The sequence below is a fragment of the Mytilus edulis genome, chromosome 13, assembly GCF_963676685.1.
Source record: "Mytilus edulis chromosome 13, xbMytEdul2.2, whole genome shotgun sequence".
Classification (NCBI taxonomy): Eukaryota; Metazoa; Mollusca; class Bivalvia; order Mytilida; family Mytilidae; genus Mytilus; species Mytilus edulis.
The window spans coordinates 18,702,264-18,726,652 of NC_092356.1; the positions used below are offsets into that span (position 1 = coordinate 18,702,264).

The 24,389-nt window shown below is 31.4% G+C and overlaps 1 protein-coding gene across 6 annotated transcripts in view; it reads left to right on the top strand.

The window, feature by feature from the left end:
* LOC139501416 (zinc finger protein castor homolog 1-like) overlaps positions 1-19,437 on the top strand; it is a 44,526-nt gene extending 25,089 nt beyond the window's left edge. For 3 of the 6 annotated variants that reach the window (XM_071290489.1, XM_071290488.1, XM_071290484.1), the window contains exons 3-10: positions 1,497-1,641; positions 2,673-2,925; positions 3,427-3,643; positions 4,524-4,661; positions 5,856-6,537; positions 6,996-7,118; positions 7,768-7,885; positions 14,212-19,437. In XM_071290489.1, coding sequence (XP_071146590.1) covers positions 1,497-1,641; positions 2,673-2,925; positions 3,427-3,643; positions 4,524-4,661; positions 5,856-6,537; positions 6,996-7,118; positions 7,768-7,885; positions 14,212-16,341 — 3,806 coding nt within the window. In that variant the 3' untranslated portion in view covers positions 16,342-19,437. Of the gene's footprint in view, positions 1-1,496; positions 1,642-2,672; positions 2,926-3,426; positions 3,644-4,523; positions 4,674-5,855; positions 6,538-6,995; positions 7,119-7,767; positions 7,886-14,211 lie in introns of all 6 variants that reach the window. The other 3 variants (XM_071290487.1, XM_071290485.1, XM_071290483.1) reach the window with 1 other exon arrangement.
* The last annotated feature ends 4,952 nt before the right edge of the window (positions 19,438-24,389 follow it).

Consider the following 24,389-nt stretch of genomic DNA (forward strand, 5'->3'; position numbering starts at 1 on the left):
AAACTGTATATATGAAAAAAGCATAAGTAAATAAGGCTAATGTAGCATAAACATTTAAATGCTCCAAATAAAAATAAGAAGATTTGGTATGAGACAACTTGCTGACAGAGACCAAATGATGTAGACATTAGCAGCTACAGGTGAGGAAATGTCCTTCAACAATGAGCAAAACCAAAAACCATTCAAGACCCAGAAATGACAAATGTAATACAATTCAAACAAGAAAAGATTTTATTAAAGAATCTGCATTTATAACAATTTTTATATGAAATTTTCTTTATAAATAATACCATGTTATAATTACATTTAGACATTGCGACCTAACTTCAAATGGTATCATATAAACTTTGTTGTATTAAGCATGTCTGACTCTGCAAATATATAAAAAAAATATCTAAATATAGATTTTGCATAATTCCCTACATCCAATTTTTTCTTCTTTTTAAAAATAAATTTCAGTCAAATGTGCATGCATGACTTTGGATGACAGAATATTTCACTGTTGATACATTTTAATATTAATTTCAATTAATTAATTCTGAATTTGAAATTTATGTAGGAAATGCGACAGTTTTGAAGTTAAAATCATCATATATTGAAAAATTACAGGTCTTGACAACGCAACCATTGTTATATGAATAAATTTTATATTATTTCACATGCAAATGTTGACATTTAAAATTTTACACCCAAAATAAACAAGACACGTAATTGTTTATTCCTGCAATTTATGCACAATTTATTAAATTATATAACCTGCTTAATTGAAAATTAATTGACAAGAAGAATTTCTATTGTTTTTAATGCGTATTTAGAGCTCATGTGTATTTCGAAAGCACCTGTCGTAGTTTTCTCTGATGGCTTACAATTTTGAAACAGCAATGCATCTGATGTCCAGATTCATCTTTCCATGTATATATGATATTTTATTTAACATTTTAACACATAGGGTTTTACCTAATGTAAGGGTATATTTTGTGGCTACATTACTATGTGTAAATGTTTAAAATACTGGGAGGAATATTTCTACTTGCAAAAAAGTGTATACATTTGTTAGTGTGTATTAATAAAACTGTTTATTTTTTATTTATATGAAATGTTTACCTAGAAGCTGATATACTTTATAGAAGCTTATTGACTTCCTTGATTAAGCAAGAAATCATTTAAGTTTACATATTGTAGATGCATGGGAATTGATTAAAATGAAAGACCATATTTCTTAATGTTCAGCCTAACTCTGGAGTGGACATTTTTATTTACAGCAATATAGCTTTTCATAGCTTTGCTTTGCCGAAGTACATTTATTTAAGTATATTATTAATATACTTTGGTTTGAAAATAAAAGACAACATTAAAAGTTATAGACTTGGATGGAAAGTTGTCTCATTGGCGCTCATACCACATCTTCTTGTTTATATTGTAGAGACAATTATGATAGAACATGTCAATCGTTTTTGCTATTCTAAATTTTAACCTCTTTATATTTTTATTTCCAGGGATCAAGCCATTAAACTTGAACAGTACAACTAGTCTACCACAGGAATTTACATCAGTGAAGCCACTAACCACAATATCTAAGTCACCACTCTCAGCCAGCTCTGTCAAACATGGTTTGGCTGAATATTCTAAATATCTTAAAAGGTATGTAAACAATGGGAGATAACTCAAACATTTTATATTTGAAAAAAACATTAGTTATAGAGTGGAAACAACTGTTATTGTAAAATTAATTGTAAAACGGGGAAAAAAAACAAGATTTAGAATAAATTTTTTATGTGACACTGTGATTAATGGGAGATAACTCAATCTTTTTTAAAGAAATATCACAAGAATTAGTTTGAAAACAATTGTTACTGTTAAATTAATTGTAAACCAGGGTTAAAAAAAAACCCAGGATTTAAATTATATACAGATTTTAAAATATTTGAATTTTAGACATTCAAATAAATAAGTTGGTAAATGAGTAATTGTAATCACAGCCTAATTATAAATTGACCAAGTCTAAAAAAAAGTCAGGAATATATTAAATAAAGTCTATCAAAGATCTGACATAGACTTAACCCATTAAATGACATATGCCAATCAGTGTCGTGGTTGACTGATTTGGAACAGTCACATAAACGTGTGACAAGGTTAAACAGGTCATCTATTGAAACAAGTCATAAAAAGGGATAATTTATGAAAGATACTATAAGAATGACAATATAAAAACTAATCCAATTATTCATTATCTGTACATTTAATGAATAAAAGGGGGAATAACTGCCTCAAAGTATATATTTGAGATTTGATTTTATCCTTCAGATTCAGACATTTTTCAGTCAGTAATAATCTACAGAAATAAAAACCAAGCATATTATAATGACTATACATGTCACATATATTTTTACTGAAATATCTTTCCTGAACATATCTGAAATTATTTATTATTTTATTAAAAATTTCAAGTCTCAGAATCCAAGACTTAAATCATTAAAATAAAAGCAGAAAATTATTCATTATATACATGAAATTGATGACAGGAGAGATACCTCATTCAAAATAAATTTTTGAGATTATTTATATCATTACTTTCTAACATGTATGTATATGTAACTTGTAAGCCCAACAAGGGCTCCAAATTGGAAATGAAATGTGTTTAATGTTTAATATTTGATATCTTTATTCATCAGGTTTAGCAATGGAACTGACTGTAAAGTTAAATACTGTAAAGATCTGGGATATCGGGAGCATTACCACTGTATGGACTGTAACTTCAGAGTTTTTGTCAAGAAAGAGGAGATGGTCCGTCACTACAAGTGGCATAGGAAACGAGAAGAGTCTCTACAACATGGCTTCATGAGATACAGTCCCCTTGACGACTGCAGTCAGAAGTTTGGATCCTGTACACATAATGGAAGACAAACTCATTACCATTGCCTTCAGGTATGACAGTTTACATATATCAGTATTAGAAATGGTACAAACGGAATCAGTTGCTATGTTTTGAGAATGAAAATATGAAAATAAAAACTTAATGTTTTTTCTTGACAAATATAAGATATTGTTTCATTTATTATATATCATTTTTTTATGCACAAATAAATTCCATTTATGAAATGACAATTATATCAAAACATTTAAAACAGTTCTCGAAATAAAAGAAGAGGAAAAGATGTGAAAAAAAACTCATCAAAGATTCCAGATATTATTTGTAACAACAGAGGAGCATTTCCTCTTCATAAGACTCATAAGTTGAAGACAAAATGAAACATGAAGTCAAAGAGCATTGTAAGCAAACAATTCTGAAAAAGTTGTGCTCAATACAGCGAATGACATCTGTTCCTTGGAGTTTAAAAACCTAAGTTTCTAGACTCTGATTTACAAGATGTTTATGACAAGGTCCATGGGAGATAACTCAAGGTATATATTTTTGTATATTTTCAGGATTGCTGTGATAAAGTCTACATCAGTACATCAGATGTACAGATGCATGCCAACTATCATCGTAAAGACTCTGCCATCATACAGGAAGGGTTCCAGAGGTTCAGAGCCACAGAGGATTGTGGGACGCCCACATGTTCCTTCTATGGACAGAGAACAACTCACTTCCATTGTCGTAGATCGGGATGTCACTTTACATTTAAAAACAAGGCTGATATGGGTAAATTGATAACTTTACATTAAAAAAAAGGCTGATATGGGTATATTGATAATTTTTACAGTAAATTGATAACTTTACATTTAAAAACAAGGCTGATATGAGTAAATTGATAACTTTACATTATAACAAGGCTGATATGGGTAAATTGATAACTTTACATTAAAACAAGGCTGATATGGGTAAATTGATAACTTTACATTTAAAAACAAGGCTGATATGGGTTAAATTGATACTTTGCATTCATATATGCTGTACTATTATAAAAGGAAATATTATTTTTATTCATCACTTTGCAACCATTCTATCTTTGACTTTGTTAATTTTTTTTCATACTGTGATGTCAAGTTTTGACCTTCATCTCTTATATTTACCCTGTCTCAAAAGATTTATTTTTCAAACATTTTAAACCTGATGTGATAACATTTTAGATATAAAAAAAGGGGTTGACACATTTAAAAGTACATGTAGTTTGAATAACAATGAAAGAAGTGTTTTATATTTTAGGAGATAATATGCCATTTAAAAAAGTTGCCAAATGTATTGAAAATTGAATAAGATAATAATTAATATGTTATTGTAGGCAGTGTTGTCTAGGGGAGATAACTCAAATTATATTTATATTTGGATATGTAAAAAAATTAGTTTAGTTGAAACATATTCTACTACTATATATTATTACTTATTTGCAAAACATCAGAAAAAAGTTTAGACACAATTAAGTCAATCTAAGTACATCAAGTAGGTTTATGGTGTATGTAAATAAAAGAAAATTAAGAAAATCAAAAAGCCTATATAAAAAAATATTTTTTCTCTTACATAATTTGATGCTTAATTTTGCAATAGAATGTCAGATATTAATATTTATGTTCTGTTTTTGTAGAGAAACACAAGACATACCATCAGAAAGATGAAGTATTAGCTAAAGATGGATTCAAAAAGTTTATGAAGTATGAACACTGTGGATACCATGGATGTCGTTACTCAAAAGTCAGCAACCACATACACTGTATTAGACAAGGTGTGTATGGATGTTAGTATTCTAAAATTAGTTACATTTTGCATTGTACTTTATTAGACCAGGTTTTACAGTAATTCAGAAAGGACAAGGTTCACTTATGGCACAATATAGCCTTAAATATCAACTTTATCATTAAACACCAAAAAGGTCACGATTTGATTCGTAAATGGGTCTATTTCAAAAGACTTAATGCTAAATAAATCAGTTCCTCTGAAAAAAGTACATAATATTCTCCAAAGTAGGCCCATTTTGGACATTTTGTTAAAATATGGTGATTTAGTGCAATTTTCAGACCTAAAAGCTTTAGGAAAACATTGGCCACCACCTACGATCCAAAATGTTTTGTAGCCAAAAGATTTCAATTTTGTTATAGAATTCATCAATATAAAGACTTTTCAGATTGTGGATGGAGGCCAATGTTAATTATTCCAAAAACAATTAAAAGTAAAATACAAATAATGTATACTTCAGGGCTCATAGCTTCATAAATTTTAAAGGAAGATGCCAATAAAATATGTTTTTGTATTGATTAATTTGATAGTATTATCACAAGTATTTCTATGCAAAATTTGTAATTTATTGGCACCATTTTAAAAACGTCAAAAATTTAGGGTCAATTTTAACCCTTCGTGAACCTTCTCCTTTTTACTGCACTTAATCCATTTATTTAACAACAGATAAAACGACTCAGATTTTGAATTACTGAGTAGAAATGATTTTTATTCCATTTTGATTGAATTAAATCAGGAAAGAAGATTTTGTTTCAAGAGATTTTCAATAACTCTTCAGAATAGTTTCTGAATTGAATACATTTACATCTATAGAAAGAATATCAATATTTTGTTGTAATGTAAGTTTACGATTGAAAAAAAAAAAAGTTAATTAGTTTTCTGTGGTAAAAGTTATCAAAGGTACCAGGATTATAATTTAGTACGCCAGACGCGCATTTTGTCTACATAAGACTCATCAGTGACGCTCATATCAAAATATTTATAAAGCCAAACAAGTAAAAAGTTGAAGAGCATTGAGGGTCCAAAATTCCAAAAAAGTTGTGCCAAATACGGCTAAGGTAATCTTTGCCTGGGATAAGAAAATCCTTAGTGTTTTCGAAAAATTCAAAGTTTTGTAAAAATACTTGTCAAAATAGGTAAATGTATGTATATAATTTGTGAAACATATCTTTCTAATTTTCAGCTTGCAACTATGTACTTCATTCTACTGCTCAGCTTTATTCTCACAAGAGGAAGCATGAAAGAAGAGAGTTTGAGACAGCATACCAGAAATACAGAGATGGTAGTCAGGACATGATGGATCCCATGGGAGATAACTCAATGAATAACTCAACGATTTACTCAGAACAGGATCTCTCCATGGACTCAATGAACGACAGTTTCCCACCTACCCCTCAGGTTATGCAGGAGTCGATGTTGCTGCCGGTAACAATCAAAAGAGAGGCCCCAGACAGCCCCAGCTCTGGAGATTCAAAGAGATTTAAATTTGATAACTTGCAGGATGATAGCATGTCGGACCAAATGAGCTTTAAATCAGAATCAGAATCGTTTAATGACGAGTCTTCAGTCATTGAAGAAAATTCTATACTGACAGAAAAGTCATCTTCTATAGTGGAGGAGTATGGGACTAAAATATCAGGGGACCAGTTGAACAGTTCCCTGACCTTACCTATTCCATCTGTTGCTGATGATTCGGACATGAAACCAGTAGAAAAACCACCTCAATTCTCAGTGCCTCTTCCTCAAAATAAACAACCTGTGTACATGACCACCTCTATAGCACCTCAACATCTCTTACCTCCTATGTCAGGGAGGACTCATGATAAAAGAGAAAAAGATGAGTCATGGAAAAGCTACCTCATAAGGTAAAAATGTTTTTAATTTTGGCAGGGTAAGGGAAATAACTCAATTTATTGTTCAGACTTTAATATTGATTTTGTTTAAAAAGTTTAAAATCAGCTTGACAGAGTTTTGCTCATTTCTTATATATAAAGAAAAGGTGTTCATTTTGATCCAAAATTATCATTTCTGAAATATAAAACGGAAATATAGATATTCTTTTGGACCAAATTAAAATAGAAAGAAAAAACACAACTATTTCAAATGGCTTTGAGATTTTGTATTACCTACCGGTAAATAAAAAATATTACCATTTGCCTTAATCATACGATAAAAACTGTCAAGGTAATAACTACCTTTTTTACACTGAATTTAATGTCATAATACGAAAGAAAAACTTAGTATTTGAGATATATTGTATGTCTACTTTTTCATTGCTATATATTGAGAGATATATTAATGTACAATAAATATATATTTACAGATATACAGCCAATGACCCGTGTAACTCCAGATGTCAGTATTTATATAAGGACCATTACCATTGTAAAGTTGAAGGATGTTTGGTTCTATTCAAGTCTAAAGATGGTGTAAGAGAGCATGCTAGGTATGTATATTTTGGGATTTTTTTAAAAGTAATAAGTTTGATTAGTCATTTTCAAAGCTAACCTATTAAAACTGATAAATTTACTTTGAGAACAAGTCATTGACATATTGAATTCTTGGAATATCAACATTTTGAATTACTGCAAATGAATTTGATTGAACATCATAAATAAAATACTACCTAATAAAAAAAATAAATACTACCTAATAAAAAAAAAAAATACTACCTAATAAAAAAAATTAAAATACTACCTAATAAAAAAAATAAAATACTACCTAATAAAAAAAAAAAAATACTACCTAATAAAAAAAAACCAAATATCAGAAGATGTTGTTTGTATTTAAAGGGGAGGTACACTTACAATATGTTTTAATGAGTGTTATACCAACTTTAAGGCTCCATTGGATTTCGTTTATTTTAGTGGATATCCATTTTTCGTGGATTGAGTAATCTTTTGCAAAATATTTTAAAAACTACACTAGCTGAAAGGAAATGTGTACTTTGTTGTCCATTTAAATTCAAAACTTCAGTATCTTTACCCACAAAATAACCCATAAACAATAATGAATCCAAAGTATATGAAATTGATAGCTATTAATATAACGATGTTTATATTTGCATTTTACTAATTGATTTAAAACTTTTTCAGGTTCCATGAATTACAAGACCGTATTACCCCTGTAGCTTACACTACATATGAACAATTAGAGATGTGTTCTGATGGGTGTGAATTTAATCTGAAGGAAAAACATTATCATTGTATTTGGGTAAGTTTACTATCACTTTGATTTTCAAGTTGGAAAATTTAGAATGTTTGATCATATTTAATTTAAAAACATTGAGAAAACAAAACATCAATTTGTTAAAATAAAGTAAATTTACATCTTTGTGTTAGCAAAATATTATAATGTTACAGAAAGATGGATTTCGGTTACAATTTAGTCACAGAGTGAAAATGAAATAAAAAAAATAATAGAGCAGTAACTTCCTGTGTATTTTTTATGCCATACAAATCATTTGCACTATAGGGAGATGTATTGTTTTTATACGACCGCAAAATTTGAAAAATTTTTCGTCGTATATTGCTATCACGTTGGCGTCGGCGTTGTCGTCGTCGTCCGGCGTCCGAATACTTTTAGTTTTCGCACTCTAACTTTAGTAAAAGTGAATGGAAATCTATGAAATTTTAACACAAGGTTTATGACCACAAAAGGAAGGTTGGTATTGATTTTGGGAGTTTTGGTCCCAATATTTTAGGAATTAGGGGCCAAAAAGGGCCCAAATAAGCATTTTCTTGGTTTTCGCACTATAACTTTAGTTTAAGTTAATAGAAATCTATGAAATTTTGACACAAGGTTTATGACCACAAAAGAACGGTTGGGATTGATTTTGGGAGTTTAGGTTTCAACAGTTTAGGAATTAGGGGCCAAAAAAGGGCCCAAATAAGCATTATTCTTGGTTTTCGCACAATAACTTTAGTTTAAGTAAATAGAAATCAATGAAATTTAAACACAATGTTAAAGGGAAACTTCGCAAAAAAATCAAAAATTGATATTATGTTCATTCTGTATAAAAATGTTCAAATTCATAGATATTAAAGTTTTATTCCGCTAGATAAGCGATCACCATCGATTTTAAATTTAGAGTATCAATTCTCCGAGATCCGCCATCTTGTCTTCTTTCCCGATGAATAAAAACGATATGTCTATAAACCACAAAGAAACAAAACTACAGTAACCGATGTAGTCGTAATTGCGTGTCGATATCTTGTCAATCGTACGGTTGTTTAATACGACTAACTAACTTGATACGGAAAATATTCTTACTTTTTTTTTAATTACCATGGTCTGTTGTTTTTAAACTGTTGATATTGGAATTAGGTGAAAAGTCAAAGTTGAAATCATAAATAAGTGTTCCGTGAAAATTGTTTTCGAAAATCTAATTTGTTCATAATTCTTTAAAGTAATAAACTTTTTTCAAATATATTTTGATCTTCCCTTATCTGATCACCAGCATGGCTAAAGGTATTACTTCCAAAGGTAGTGTGAGGGGTGTGAGGTGACACGTCCAGGTATTCAAGCGATTTCCTGTCGGGCTTGCAAGTTCATGCATCGTTTCACTTCTGCAGGTATTGATCAGTGTACACGGCTGATAACTTATAACTTATAACTTTCCATTTTGAACTATCAGATGTATAATATACAACTCTGTCTTACTTGTCATTACTAAACTCATACGCTTGTTTATAAATAACATTTCTGGTGTAAAGAATATAATTCAAAATATATAAATAATACCCAAAAAATAAGATTTGATGAAATTAAAATCTATTTAAATATTTTTTCCAAGGGTGAATTTGGGAAAATGTAATATATAGTCATTGTCAATAGTGAAGGACAGATTGGAACAGACCAGAAATATTGATTTAAAAAAATGTACGCACTTGCCGACGATTCGTTTATACGACTGGATATAAAGTTACGGAACTATAGCGCAATTTAAAATATATACGTGTATACATTGAACATAAGAAAAAAACATATATTTTGAATAAATAGGGGTAAAAGTGTTGTAAATAGACTAGCCAACGTATCCCAACAGTATGTAATCATCGAATGTCGATAGACTACAGTTGTATACCAAAAGAAGAAGAGAACCAATTTGATTTAAATACAGGTCGATGTATAACTTTTGCTTTGGTTCATTGAAGCTGTGGACCTAGGAAAATCACAGATTTATATTTCAATAAGATTGTTCTCAAACAAAGGAAGGAATTCGTCATCACAATTGTTATATATGCCACTGGACGAACACTAATTATCCCCAGGGGATGTGAATATTTTGCTGGGAAACTTTTGAGTATCAAAGTTTCAAATTAATTTCGGGATTTATTTTCTTTCTTGGTATTCAATAACCGAAAAAAGAATAAATTACTTGTTCGCTAAATAGGGATATTCTTGTCAGATAAAAGAATTTTAGTTATATTTAAAAAATAGGGAAATATGACATTAAATTGGTTCTGTCTTTTTTTAAACATCGTTAAAACGATGTGTGTCTAAGGTGAACGCCACAAGAACCCTGTAATACTAGTACGAGAGTATAGCATGTAAACATTCCTTCTCAATAATATGGTTGTATTGGAAAACTTTTCATACAGATTGACAACTCATTGTCCGATATGCATGTAATATTTGCCACATGACGCCCATAGTTCTTTCTACCATCATCACCTTATTCCTTGATATTGCTGTAAACATCGATGGTTCACACCCAAACAAAATGGGAGTAATGAACCTTCAGAGCTTCTCCGTGTTATACACTTGTGAAATATATAGACGAAATTTCTGTATTGAAATGAATCTACATCTCACAAACAGGATTTTCAAATAACGATTTTGAGTAATCACCTTACAAACCAATATAAACGTATGGCAAGATATAACCATGAAGGAATTTAGTTTTTGTCAGAACTCATCACTATATCATAAACGTATACGTATATATATATGCATACAGTTTCAAATATCAAGAACAAGCGTTCGATGTCGATAGTCTGTTCTCTAACTGTTCAGAGTTAGACATGTCACTTGTTCATTCTTGGAAGCCTTCATATTCCCCGTCTAACGATGGGAACTCTTTCTGATTGTGTTGACTATAAATGCTTGTATGGTAATTCTGTCGTTTATCTGTACAAGCGGTTGCATTTCCTCTCCTTTCCCAATTAACAAACGAACGAAACGCAACTAGTCTGATTTCTCTGGAGCTCATCCTCAATGGCTCTTATACGTCAGGAAACTTACATGTATACTAATAATGATTGTTTCATGAACAACGATGTATGAACGAACTATTATAAATTCGTCAATATCTGTAATGCATGACTAAAGTATAACTTTTATTACAACTACTGTATTACTTATTTGGATTAATGACGGCTATCATGTTCAACATTGCACAACTATTATCATAGAATTTTAAAAAAAATCCTCAAAAATCCTCAAAAGATATAATGCCTTAGCTTAGATAATTAGTATTCTTTTCACAAAAAGTTCGTGTAAATGATTGTCAAATGAATTTAATTATGTAAGAATAAAATGTTAAAAAGAAACTAAAAAAAAATTATGCATGTTGTATGTTGTATTTTTTTGTCAATTAAAAACTTTAAAATTGCAATAGTTTTATTAGCATGTAAACACAGCCAGATTTGAATACAAGTTAAGAAATTCCGGTAAAGTCAATGATATCAAACAGATGTACAATGGTATATCAAATTGGGTAATATTGCATTTAGTTTTTATTAAAGATTAAAACTACTATTTTTTGCTTCATATTTGAATCTTTACGCCAATTGCCGCTAAGAAAGTAATCAAAAATTGTTTCCTTTTATTTTTATACACTTTCGGAATTACGAATCTGAATTTTATTTTCAATTAATTTACACAATTTAATTATTGTATCTTTATTCTCATCGTGTATTTAATCTTAATGTATTAACATCATGACAGCATATACTCTAATCCTTTCTATTTATCCTTTCCAAATAACAACATTTATACCTGTGTACGCTTGAACTCACACCTGCGGCTAAATAGCTACAAGGTAAACGAATTGACCTCAAGCCGAGAAATATACAGTGACCTTTACAAAATAATATACACACTCTGCTCACACATTAGTTGCATTGAAATGATTATCAAAACAATAACGGTAAATAGAACTGAAATATTTTCAGTTCAATATCAGTAAAAATGTTCAATAAATATTTTATGAAAAAAATCTCAACAATAATTAATTAAATTTATTCAAAAACATTTACTAGAGATAATTTTATAGGAGTTTAAATCAATCAATACAAAACGGTATATATATGCATATTCACTTTCGTTCATTCTTATATTGTGGTTTATAACTTGGACCATTCGTCAGCTGTGCGCTTTTAATTACGTATATTGTCGATAAGCTATAAGAGTTAAACAGATTTTATTTTTTCCCAGAATTCAATAAATCGGGCTAATACGTCACGACCCACTCGAGAATTCAACCAAAAAAGTTACAAATACTTGATTTTCTCCGTTATTAGAAGGAATATAAATTTAAAACTTTGCAAATGTGTTTTTTATGTTAAGATGAACATAATTAGATGATAAGTAAAAAATCGCGGAATTTCCCTTTAATGACTACAAAAGGAAGGTTGGTATTGATTTTGGGAGTTTAGGTCCCAACAGTTTAGGAATAAGGGGCCAAAAAGGGACCCAAATAAGCATTTTTCTTGGTTTTCGCACCATAACGTTAGTATAAGTAAATAGAAATCTATGAAATTTAAACACAAGGTTTATGACCATAAAAGGAAGGTTGGTATTGATTTTGGGAGTTTTGGTCCCAACAGAATAAGGGGCCCAAAGGGTCCAAAATTAAACTTTGTTTGATTTCATCAAAATTGAATAATTGGGGTTCTTTGATATGCCGAATCTAACTGTCATGACTGTGTATGTAGATTCTTAACTTTTGGTCCCGTTTTCAAATTGGTCTACATTAAGGTCCAAAGGGTCCAAAATTAAACTTAGTTTGATTTTGACAAAAAATGAATCAGTTAGGTTCTTTGATATGCTGAATCTAAAAATGTACTTAGATTCTTGATTATTGGCCCAGTTTTCAAGTTGGTCCAAATCGGGGTCCAAAATTAAACTTTGTTTGATTTCATCAAAAATTGAATAAATGGGGTTCTTTGATATACCAAATCTAACTGTGTATGTAGATTCTTCATTTTTGGTCCTGTTTTCAAATTGGTCTACACTAAAGTCCAAAGGGTCCAAAATTAAACTTAGTCTGATTTCAACAAAAATTGAAATCTTGGGGTTCTTTGATATGCTGAATCCAAAAATGTACTTAGATTTTTTATTATGGGCCCAGTTTTCAAGTTGGTCCAAATCAGGATCTAAAATTATTATATTAAGTATTGTGCAATAGCAAGTCTTTTCAATTGCACAGTATTGCGCAATGGCAAGAAATATCTAATTGCACAATATTGTGAAATAGCAATTTTTTTTTTAATTAGAGTTATCTTTCTTTGTCCAGAATAGTAAGCAAGAAATATCTAATTGCAAAATATTGTGCAATAGCAAGATTTTTTTTTAATTGGAGTTATCTTTCTTTGTCCAGAATCAACTTAAATCTTTGTTATATACAATATACAATGTATATTCACTTTTTACTACCAACTGATAAATTATAATAAATAACATTCAGTGATAACAAGCAGTTTTTTTTACATCTTAATATTTTATGATGTATTTAAATGAGTAGTTATTGTTGCAAACTCCATTAGAAATTTTAATTGAGATTAGTTTTGGAATAAGGGAAAGGGAGATGTGATTAAAAAAATTGGGTTCAATTTTTCTCATTTGAAATTTCATAAATAAAAAAGAAAATTTCTTCAAACATTTTTATGCCCCACCTACGATAGTAGAGGGGCATTATGTTTTCTGGTCTGTGCGTCTGTCCGTCCGTCCGTCTGTCCGTTCGTCCGTCCGTCTGTCCCGCTTCAGGTTAAAGTTTTTGGTCAAGGTAGTTTTTGATGAAGTTTAAGTCCAATCGACTTCAAACTTAGTACACATGTCCCCTATGATATGATCTTTCTAATTTTAATGCCAAATTAGAGTTTTTACCCCAATTTCACGGTCCACTGAACATGGAAAATGATAGTGCGAGTGGGGCATTCGTGTACTGAGGACACATTCTTGTTTTGAGAGGATTAATATTCAACAGCATAGTGAATTGCTCTAAGAGAAAACAAAAATTTTAAGTTCATTAGAACACATTCATTCTGTGTCAGAAACCTATGCTGTGTCAACAATTTAATCAAAATCCAAATTTAGAGCTGAATCCAGCTTGAATGTTGTTTCCATACTTGCCCCAACCGTTCAGGGTTCAACCTCTGCGGTCGTATAAAGCTACGCCCTGCGGAGCATCTGGTTTAGAATTGATTTAGTCACAAGTGTCTTTACCATAGTATCAAGGGTCAAATCGAACTCTGTCATATAGAAGTAATTACTATTATATGTTTTTAAAATTTTATGATTTTCTATTTTTTCAGACTGGATGTTCCCATGTGGTGCCTCATTCTGGTCCTACATTTGGTAGACTAGAACATTACAGAATACATGAGTATGCACGAGCTTCCGCTGGAAAATCTTATAGACCATCTTCCTGTAAAAATGATGATGGATCACCAAAGAGAAGAGGACGTCCACCCAAGTACCCTAAAAATGATATCCCAATCATACCCAAAGTAGAACTATCTCATGAGGAGATTGAGGAATCAACCAAAGGAGTTGAGGTAGATAATTATGGTATACCACAGGCTATCAATGGGTTCAAAATTTTCAAGCAAGGAGATATATGTCCAGACGAGTTTTGTATATATCGGCTGCAACAGCACTACCACTGTGCAAGACCAAGGTGCCATCAAGCCACAGACAGAATGGATGTACTCAATCTTCATGCTAAAGACTTCCACAGCTTTGTAAATATCATGGAAGGATTTGAATTCTTTGATCGGAACGTGAATTGTCGTAGACCACATTGTCACAATAATAAAGCTAACAGACATTTTCATTGTGTTCGTCCTAAGTGTGATTACTCATTCGTAAGACATAGCACCATGCTTCAACATGACAAGAAACATCAAGCATCAGAAATGGGCTCTGTTATTCAAACATCACCGATCCCTGATGTACCAACATCGTCTGTTGTATCCAAAGCTATCGCTCATAGCCCCACAATAAAAACATCGGGTACATTCTACCCATTATCTGGTCTCTCTAAAGGTGAAGGTATTCAGATGTCCTCGGTCATTTCCGTACAGCCAATGGTCTCATCTTCATATTCTGGTGGACAGTCATCGTCTACAACTTTTACTCCGATTGCTGTTCCAACATTTGCATTATCAGGCGTACCATTACTATCTCCTGGTATAGGAAACTCTGTGTCGCTTCAGTCTGCAGTAAAACTTCAATCTCCAACGGTAACTAGTACCATAACACCATTAGCTGCCGCACCTCTCACTTTACTACTACAACAGAAGGGCAGTAACATGCCTCCACAAGTGTCATGGCCATTACTTAGAAACACCATGCATTTTCTAGCTCAACAAAACTGTGGCCGTCCTTTCTGTAAATTGAAGAAAAGGGACCATTATCATTGTACTGAATGTAATCAGGCCTTTTCTGATCCAGCTCGACTACGTGCTCATGTTAGCAGACATGGTATCAAACTAGCCAAAACTGAAGGTATTCCACATGGCCTAGTCAACATTGCTCCAAAACCTGAGAACATGAACTGGAATGTTACTCCTATCAAAACTGAACCGGCTCCCAGTTTGGAAGATGGAGAAAATACAGAAGATGCAGAATCGTCACTGAATCTGAACCCAAATATATTTTCTACCATGATAGCTAAAGCTCAAAAAGCTCACAATGAGGTCTCAGACATAAATGAGAATTCAAATGATGAGGATGAGGGAAGACTCGTCATTTCTGAACTGGAAAATGAGAGTGATGATCTCGATCAGAATGAAGCACAAGATCTCAGTAAATGGTCTGGTCGTAAACGCAGTGCACCAAAGAATCTGGACTTTGTTGATACAACTGTCATGGTAACAAAAACCAAAAGGACTAGTGTAAGTCCTAAAAGACTAAAAGATGATTCCATCCCGAATGGTTACATACGTATAAAATTTAAAGACGATTGTGGGTATGCCAAATGTGCCTATAGATCAGGGATCACTCATTTTCATTGTGCTAGGGAGGATTGTGGTTATAGTTTCAGTGATCGATCTCGCCTCATTCAGCATACGTTACGACACGAGAGGATTGACAGTCTGACCGGTGGAGAAATGCAGCAATACCGCATGAACCAGGACTGTCATCGCTCATCGTGCGAGTATGAAGGAAAAGCATCTCACTTTCACTGTCTCAAATGTGACTATAGTTGTACCGATTCTAGTAAGGTACTCACTCATCGTAAAAACCATGCAAAAATGGAAAGTATTAACTCTCAGGGCTTTCACAAGTACGGCATCACAGAAGATTGTAAATTCTTTGCTTGTCAGTATTCTGGCAAACAGAGTCATTATCATTGCTTGAAGTCAGGTTGTAACTTTGGAGTGTTGGGACCAGCGCAGATGGCCTCACATAAACTTAAACACGCTGATGAATCTTTTTAGAGATAACTCTTGTTCATGTATCAGGTGTATTTGTTTGTTTGGTAAATGAAAAAACACTCTGATTATTTTTTTTATAGAGAACTTTATCTCTTGTTTGTTTTATCAGATGTAGTTTTCTGTTTGTTTTTGTTTTAAGCATTCCAGATTTATATAATTTCATGTGGCATATTGTCATTTTATGCGATTTTTTACACAAAAAAGTGCACTTCACAAAACTGCTTGAATTGTTTATGCAAACTCCTGTTTCAGTCTTTCTCATTTTTTTTTATCAATTATTTCATTCTGTGATGACTGCTGATAAATATTGATATGCACAAAGTAATGTGGATCATCATGGGGTACCTATTTTCATGGATTGTTGATAGAGGTTACCACTAATTTAATTGATAAACAAATTTTCATTTTTCTATGCAGATTTCATAATTGCCCAATATAAAATTTTCATTCATCAATCCATGAAAATTAGTACCCACAAAATAAATGAATTTGTATTCAGATATTTTTTTTCAATGACACATTCCAATTTTATATTTACACAGAATGGGAAATCATCATATTCAGATATTCATATATTTTGCAAATTATTTTTTGTACACAGAAGTATTTATAAAACCAACATTCCAGAATTTTTTGTATAACCTGTAGATTTTTTTTTTTAATTCAACCCATGAAATATTGTAGGTAATCTTAAAATTTTCCATTTAAACATATATTAGTTTTAAGGTATTTATTGTCATGAGTTCTAGTCTATCTTTTTAAAAAGATCTATAGTCATAGTTTAAAATTGTAAGTCTTTGCTCAGATTTATTTTACAGTGATAAATATTTTTTCCAAAATTAATATATATAAAATTTATATTTATTGCAAAAAAATATTGTTTACGTGTGGGGAGAATTCTTCTTATATTACAAAGATTTTTTGTAAAAATGATGCAGTTTTTGAGTTTTTTGTTTTACCCTGTATTATTTTTTTTTTTGAGAAGTAATGTCATTCTTTCAATGGGTTATCAAATATTCAGAAAACCAATTTATATTCTTTGTAAATAGCTCCAGATATAGATTGCAGTGATGAATATTAAAAAGAAACTTTCACTTCCTTTATTTCCCTAGATAAAACAGATATATATATATATATAATTATATGCAGTATTCTATAAAATCAGTATTTGTCAAATCGTCAAGTCCCATGTGTGTGTAAAAAATAAAGTATATATGTTTCTTTTTAAAAATTTTTTTTTTTTTTATCAAAATGTAAATGGGTAGAAAGAAACTTCTAGTTCAACAACCACATCCGCCCTCAACAAAACATTTTGTTTGAGTAATTTTGCACAAATCAAATAGACAAGTGACCCATGCTCCAAGTTCCAAAAAATATTTCTTCATACATTCCAAATTCATATTATAATTAACCATGTCACATCGAATTATATATGCACTTGCAAAGAAGTTTATGCAAAGCGTTGTAAATTTATAGTTGCCCAATTAACCACCTTTTATGTAAATGTATACTCCAATTTAGGCCAAATAAATGATAAGTGTGTTTTTTGTTGCCTTACCACCCCTTGTTGCTTGTGCTGAACTTAAATTTTGATTTTGGTAACTTTCAGCAAATGACTTTTACAAGTGCAGGGCCCTCAGTCTTAAATCATTGCTCAGTACTTGGAGTACAAAATTTGTGCTCAAAACACTAAATCCAATAATTTGATTGGTTGATTTCTAAATCTCAGTACGATAATCGTGCTCTTAAGTTTTTTGACTGGGAGGCCAGGGCTAACAGTCATAAAACTGTTAAATAAGATTATTATTCAGATATCAACCAATTAAAAAGGGTTTTGTTGTTTTCCAGCATAAATTTTAAATCCTGTGTACCGACTAAAATTTATGATTGAAAGTCCAGATCCATGCCTGAATTTCATGTTCAAATGTTGATCTACACGCCATATTTTTTTTATTCTTTTGAAATAAAAAACCTCACTTCTACTGTTTTGACCAAAAGAGGGACCTTAGAGAAATATGTATTCTATTTATTGTTGTCTGTTTTATGATGCCAGTATTTATTTGTTTGTTTGTTGATTTATATGTTTATTTATTGCACTCTATACTTTACACAGTATTAAAGAATTAAATATTTATTTTCTATACCAAAAAATGTGTTTGTGCTGTAGTTAAAGTTAGCAAATTTGCGGAGAGGTTTATAATTCTATCATAATTTTTTCTCATTTATTTGAGAGAGATGTTTCATTTGAAGTTAGGCCATATGAAAAATCTTGATTTTTACACCATATTTAAGTGCTTAGGAATCTTTACTTTACATGAATTACATGTATGCAAGGAAGAATATAATGTAATGGATGTTACCTGCACGAAACATTCCCTGTATATAAAATCATTCTCAAATGTTTGAGGATTGCATACAAAGAAAGGCATGTAAATGTAAAAAAAGAAAGAAAGCAGAGAAAAGAATGAAAAATAGAAAAAAAGGAATTTATCTAAAAACATTTTTCATATGGCTTAATATATATGTAAATATTCAAAGTTATTTATAAGACACAAAGAGTCTGGATATATTGAGGTATAAATAGATGAATGTTTGTTTATATGAAATGTAAACTACTGAAAAGATGAAAATGTCTAGTAAAAACATGTTTGGTGGAGAGTTGTCTCATTGGCTATCATACCACTTCTTCTTATTTCATATTGCTTTGAATCAATATATAAAAAATTAAAATGATAATAGGAAAAATTGACTTTCAAATTTACAATGTTTAAAAGATACATAAATGGACTAAAAAGACAATAGATTGAACCAAAGTATCAATCTGCTTACTTTATTGTTTTATATCTTTTGATATCTAAGTATTACAGTGTAACCAGTGTTATCTGACACACTGCGGGACCAGAAAATAATGTAGGATTAATTTCTATACCAAAAAAATGTGTTTGTGCTGTAGTTAAATTTAGAAAATTTGCGGAGAGGTTTATAATTCTATTGTCATTTTTTGTCGGTTAAAGCAGGATGTTGGAATACTCAGGTATCAGATTATCAGGTTACACTGTATTACCATTCTGCCAATACATTGTTCTTAGATGCTAATTTTTAAAGAACTTTGGGAAAGAAACTGCTGATTTTTAATTCAATATTTGTTTATTATTTAGACTGTGGATATACATGTAATATAACTCTACATTAATTGTTTTTGCGTTTGACTAGTACTAGTTACAAAGTGTTTGAACTAATGTATGTGTGTATTCATTTTATGATGATCTTTGACATATTTTCCTTTGCATTCCATAACTGAAAAAATTACAGACATTCTTAGGAGATGTTTCTTAAAAATACTGAAATTAAACAATGAAATAACTCCAATAGATGCTTTTCCTATTTAAAGTTAAAATATGTTAAGAACGTCATAGAGAAATATGGCATACATTTATCTCAATAGACTATGCTTTTTAAATTCCAAGCACCAAAAGATCTGTTATGTATATGAAAATGAAATATTAAAAAAATTATATTTATGTAATTACAAAAAGTCCATTGTTACAAATTGTTTGTGAGAGGAATATCTCATTCATACCTAATTAAGCCATTTTAACAGTTGCATATTACAAAACCACCATTAATTTTGTGTGAGAGGGCATTTTGTTTGTATCTATTTTAAATGTTATGAGAAAGTTATATAGACCTGTTTTTGTTTTCATAGAAGTGTAAACAAACCATTGTAGTTCTAACAGAGTTTTCTTTGTTATTAAACAGACATTCCATAACAGCCAGGGTTGTGGAATTAAATTTATATGTGTGTTACTAGTTTATTTGGCCTTTATTCCTTCAAGATATATATGTTAAGGTAGGATTACCCACAACTATTCCATAATAGTCAGAGTGGTGGGTTTAATAGATAGTAAGAGAGGCGAAAGATACCAAAGTGGCATTCAAACTTACATGTGGGAAATAAACTGACAACGCCATGGCAAAAAAACAAAAAGAACAAGAACAAAAGACAAACAACAGTATACAAAAGACAACATAGAAAACTAGAGACTAAGCAACATGAACCCCACCAAAAACAGGGGGTGATATCAGGTGCTCCGACAGGATAAGCAGATTCCAATAGGGTACGAAAAAAAATGTGAGGCGTTGCAAATGTGACTGATATCACCATATCCATAATAAAAGGAATATGAACTAGAGGCTATAAAGAGCCTGTGCCGCTCACCTTGGTTAATGTGCATATTAAACAAAGGACACAGATGGATTCATGACAAAATTGTGTTTTGGTGTTGGTGATGTGTTTGTAGATCTAACTTTACTGAAAAATCTTGCTACTGAAAAATCTTGCTGCTTACAATTATCTCTATCTATAATGAAATTGGCCCAGAATGTGATAGTGGAAAATATTTTGTAAAAATTTACAAAAATTTACAAAATTTATGAAAATTGTGAAAAATTGACTGTAAAGGGCAATAACTCCTTAAGGGGTTAAATGACCACTTTGGTCATGTGACTTATTTGTAGCTCTTGCTTTGCTGTACACTATTGCTGGTTACAGTTTATCTCTATCTATAATAATATTCAAGATAATAACCAAAAGCTGCAAATTTTCTTAAAATTACCAATTCAGGGGCAGCAACCCAACAACAAGTTTCCCGATTGGTCTGAAAATTTCAGGGCAGATAGATCTTAACATAATGAACAACTTTACTCACAGCAGATTTTCTCTAAATGACTTGGTTTCTTAGATATGAGTCCAAAACTGCATCTTACCCTATGTACTATTTTTAGCCATGTCGGCCATCTTGGTTCGTGGGAGGGGTCACCGGACACAATTTTTAAACTAGATACCCTAATGATGATTATGGACAAAATTTGGCTAAATTTGTCTTAGTAGTTTCATCAGAGGAGAAGATTTTTTTAAAAGATAAAAAAAAATTTACAAAAAAAATGTTAAAAATTGACTATAAAGGGCAATAACTCCTCAAGGGGTCTACTGACCATTTTGGTCACTTTGACTTATTTGTAGATCTTACTTTGCTGAACATTATTGTTGTTTACAGTTTATCTCTATCTATAATAATAGTCAAGATAATAAACAAAAACGGCAAATTTTCCTTAAAATTACCAATTTAGGGGCAGCAACCCAAAAACGGGTTCTCCGATTCATCTGAAAAGTACAGGGCAGATAGATATAGACCTGATAAACAATTTAACCCCTATGTCAGATTTCCTCTAAATGCTTTGGTTTCAGAGATATAAGCCAAAATCTACATTTTACCGCTATGTTCTATTTTTACCCATGGCGGCCATCTTGGTTGGTTGGCCGGGTCAACGGACACAATTTTTAAAACTAGATACCCCAATAATGATTGTCGCCAAGTTTGGTTAAATTTGGCCCAGTAGTTTCAGAGGAGAAGATTTTTGTAAAAGTTAACTACGACGGACGACGGACGCCAAGTGATGAGAAAAGCTCACTAGGCCCTTCGGGCCAGGTGAGCTAAAAACTAGAAAATGTTCAAAATATTACAAACAAAACTAAATTTGAGCAACAGAAATTCCAATTAACAACAGGGGATGAAATTCGAGGCTGAAAATGGTAAGAGGTCCTGATGCACTAATGGAACCTGTCTTTAGCGTATGAAAAGTCTGTTTCGAACTCGTATATTTTGAGAACGGTGGAATGATTGTTCCTAAGAAAGTCTGGTATTAATTCGTAATTTACAAAAGAATAATAGATTGTGTCTAAGACAACTGGAATATATCTAGTCCTCTATCACACCCATATTCTATTTGGTCAACCAACTTATGATGGTGTCCTTTAAACTCTGAAAAAGATTATTTTGACTTTGCCACCAAGAAGCTTCTTTCTAAGCAACAAACCCCTAACATGGCAATACTGATATGAAACATAAACTAAAGAAATATCGAATTTACTGAGATATGTATACTTATTTATACTCCGTATGCAGATACTATTGTAATGTGGTTACTCAATCAAAGGTCAAGCTAAGAAATTGGTAAAACAAATATGATATTTGAGATGAAGACTAGCAATAAGAGCACAATTATATTTCTTTTGGTTTTGTAGAGTACATTTAGTGGCATTAATAAGTGCATGATATTTTATATTTCCCATTACAATTGACTTGATTTATAACTCATGTTGGTAGTAGCTTTTTTAAGTACCACATTCTTTATACTCAAATTTTAATGATTATGACATATTTATCAATGAGATACCTTCTCGTATGTAAACAAATTTTTCCACCTTATTTCGGTGTGTTTGTTTATCGAAATTGTAGTGCAGAACACCTGAATTAGTGACATTTTCATACACGACTAGAATTTTTGACAAAAATGAGTTGCCCATGGAATATTTAAATGTTTGTATTGCTTCTGTGTTTAAAAATTCCGCGGAATTATTTTTTTTAATCCAAGACTGCATGTAAGTGTTTACTGCAAAACACTTAATCCATCTATCAGTAAAATACTGAAAAGGAAACAAATATATTTCCAAACTTTGCTTCAGACTTATAAACCCCAGACTGTATCACATGTTAACTGCAAAAAACTAAGTCCTTTTATCAGTGAAACACAGCAATTCTTTTTATTATTTTGCTCTGGATCCTATTTTTTTTTATCATTAAAAAGCTTCTGCCCAACATATATACAAGTCCATAAAGGTTTGACAAAGTTATTGATGGCTGAAAAAATTCAACCGTAGACTGTATCTTATTGTTAACTGTACAAAATATATTTTCGAAATTGTGATATCGGTACTGTCTTTATGGTCATACAAACAGCTTTTGTCCACATTTCATAAAGTTTCATATAGGCTAGCCAAAGTTATTGATGTAAAACAAAAGTTTTAACCACAGAGTAATCCTAAATGTTGACACCGCCGACGACGACGGAATTTAGGAATCTAGGATCACTATGTCTCGCTTTCGCAACCTTAATTTTGCATGGTCCACAAAAATGACATAGTTGGGAAAATTCTAACTGTATTTGCTTAATTTCTTTGCGCGTACTATTCTTTTATTTTCTTTATCCATTTTTTTGGCGTCTGTGCACATATGTACCATGAACGACATCTATAAAATATATCAAAGCTAAGTACTGTAAAGACCGCCCTTAACTTAAAAAATGTTGAGAGTTTTTGCTCTATGTAGCAGGCCTCACTTTGCTGTGGTTTTAACATAAACCACACAAATACAAGGTTGTTCTAGTCTTTGTTTTTGATAAATTTGTGAGGATATTTTCCAACACGAATTAATACTTTCTTTTCATAACGTTAAACTCAGCAAAAGGGTTTTGTTGTATGTACTTTCAGATTTAGTTTAAACCAAGAGTATCTGCAGTTTGTTGGTATAACAGGTAAACGTGCAAGTAATTTCTAGAGGAAGAAATGTGTAACTTTTACGGATATATGGGACAGATTTTGATCCTTATAACTCTTATTACCACTATAATGATTTACGACAAAAGAAATGATCATAGCTTCCAAATTGTGAACTTTCCATTTCTATGTAGCAACTTTCCAGCAGCGCCATATATATCTCCCGTATAAGACATTCCAGGGCTTGTGTTTCTTATGATTTCCTGGATAGAGGGTTGCTGCTCACAAGGAAGCTATTAATCCAAAAGTTCCAAATTGTGAAGTTGAAATCATTCCTTCGTAAATTTTACGGACGCCATCACGATTTGGTTGACCGCTATGGAATATCTGTTTCATGGATGACGACGGATATGTTCCAATTGTCGTTACTACAATCTCACACCTTTTACGACGAATGTGACCTACAGAATTAGACATATCAACGGTTTTGTACTTACAAGAGCAACACAACGAGTGCCACATGTGGAGCAGGATCTGTGTACCTTTCCGGAACACCTGAGATCACCCCTAGTTTTTGGTTGGGTACATGTTGCTCAGTCTTTTGTTTTCTATGTTTTGTTTTGTTTTGTGTACTGTTGTTTGTCTGTCTTTTTCTTTTTTAGTCATGGCGTTATCAGTTTATTTTCGACTTACTAGTATGAGTTTGTATGTCCCT